The 2,174-nt window shown below is 46.4% G+C and overlaps 1 protein-coding gene across 1 annotated transcript; it reads left to right on the plus strand.

The window, feature by feature from the left end:
- Positions 1–720: 720 nt before the first annotated feature.
- On the plus strand, positions 721–1,429 carry LOC125547485 (uncharacterized). The gene has a single exon (XM_048711344.2). It carries the CDS (start codon positions 785–787, stop codon positions 1,199–1,201), a length of 417 nt encoding a protein of 138 aa, XP_048567301.2. The 5' UTR covers positions 721–784; the 3' UTR covers positions 1,202–1,429.
- The last annotated feature ends 745 nt before the right edge of the window (positions 1,430–2,174 follow it).

Consider the following 2,174-nt stretch of genomic DNA (forward strand, 5'->3'; position numbering starts at 1 on the left):
ATTTGTCGCATCCATGCTTCTAAGTGATCACAGTTCAGGTCTTTGTCATGCACAATGAAATGACCGGTACGTGCAACCTCCGTCAAGAGACGCCGGAACCCACTGTCACGCCCTCCTTCCCTACCCCTCCAAAGATTCACTCCAGCTCGAGTGCACGATCACGACATCCTCTATGACTTATGGAAGAGCCGTAAGATGAAGGTCAAATTTTAAAGATGACCACCCCTCTCATCATCATGCCCCCCATACATAGGACCAAGATTATGATTTGGCATTGCTGCAACCCTCTTTTTTGCTAATATATGTAATCTCTTGGTCCGGACTTAGGGCCTGTTCTGAGTCCCTCCGCTCCACGGCACACTCTCGGAGCACGCGGAACTGCAGTTAAAAATCATGGAGCGAGGAAACAAGTGCTCGGCAGATGCAGGGATTTCGCGGAACCATAGTTCAGGTAAGGCTTTGCCATGGTTTTGACCTTTCCACAAAAGAATAATTAAGGACCAACAAACGCACGCAGAAATGACCACCGAGCTGTCACCACCTCGACGTCCCTCTGAGCTCGTGTTCCTCGTGAGTTGCTGTACCCGGTGGGGATGGGTGGGCACCCATGGTGGACCTTGGCCCTCCACACAATAATGTGGCCCCAGATTTATCAAGTTGTACGCTTCCATCTATAAACGTCTCACACCTCATTGGCTAGCAGTAGACAGTAGGCTAGAGAGTGAACGCCATTGGAGAAGGCGAGAAGCCGGGCTGGCCTGCAAATATCTCCCCATCTTCTCCAATGGAGGCTCCCCATGGCGCACCATCTTCTTTAGACCTGTCTCTGACGCTGGCCCCCATGCCACCACCTCCATCCTCCTCTGTTTGGGCTGCAGCAGACGACCTCGCTGCTGCCGGGGACAACGGCTATGTCCATGGCCATGGTGGCGCCTGTGAAGCGAGATCATCGAGGCGGCTGTTCTCATGCCTCTTCTGCGAGAAGAAGTTTGTCAAGTCGCAGGCGCTCGGGGGCCACCAGAACGCGCACAAGAAGGAGAGGGTCGGAAGCTGGAACGCCCACCTCTACCTCCCAGCCGACCACGACGACCCGCCGGCAACCATAACGACTAGGGCGCCGGCGAGATGGCCAAATGCGCCCCTTGACGACGGCGGCGACAAGCAGATGCAGCGTCAGCTTGATCTTAACCTTAAGCTCTAGGTAACTAATAGCTCGTGTGTACTAAGTGTTTACTAACATCCTTTTAATCTTCCTATTAATTATTTTCCTTGAACTACTTAGCTAGTGTGTGCGTGTGTGTGTGAGAGAGAGCACTAGACTGCAAACCTACTTAGCTACTCACTACTCACTGTGTAAGAGAATACGTACGCATGTTTGTACTGCACCATACATATATTTTGGTTTGTACCATCTACGGTCTTGCCCTAACTCCAAGGTTATACTTTGGTCAACAAAGTATACCGTTTTGTCTCATTAATCTGTTGGATATATGTTTGCAAAAAGAAAGAAAAATCCGTGCTCAAGTTTTGCATCTTCTGTTTCCATGGTCATTGTGAAGATGGACGTTGTGTTGTGTTTTTGTAGGGACCTGCAATTCCGCTTTCCCCTCTGCATAAGGTTGAGCTTTCTGTATTACTGTACTGTGGTTATGTTTGCGGGTGAATATTTTGGGACGGAGGGAGTAGTAGTTAGATGCTGCCGGGATTTCCTTGTCCATGTCATGAACTATTTATCAATTCCAATCAAATTGAGAGCCAGGCTTTTTTAGAGAAGAAAAATGTTTGTGCCCCTATCTGTATGTCCGTTTTCTCGGGCGCTTTCTCCCACCATACATTGTTCATAAATACGATTGACTATTCGTCACCCTGGATGAGGAATAATTTTCACCACCCCCCCCCCCCCTCTATTTTACCATCGATGCACCATAATTTTACGTTCTGTAAGTTTTGTCTTATTTCTAATGTAAAAGAGACCGTGAGAAAACATATAATCGCCGTAAAAAATATTTTATGTTACGTAAAATTACAAATATAAAAACATAGTGTAAAATATACATAAACTACAAATTTTCTTCTCTTATGACCAATATTTTTATTTTCTGATGCCAAATTTTATGTAGTGAATCAATAGGAATTTAACTATTTGAATTCCAAATGTAATTTAATCATGAAGT

The sequence above is a fragment of the Triticum urartu genome, chromosome 3A (assembly GCF_056163025.1).
Source record: "Triticum urartu cultivar PI428250 chromosome 3A, HENAU_Tu73, whole genome shotgun sequence".
Classification (NCBI taxonomy): domain Eukaryota; kingdom Viridiplantae; phylum Streptophyta; class Magnoliopsida; order Poales; family Poaceae; genus Triticum; species Triticum urartu.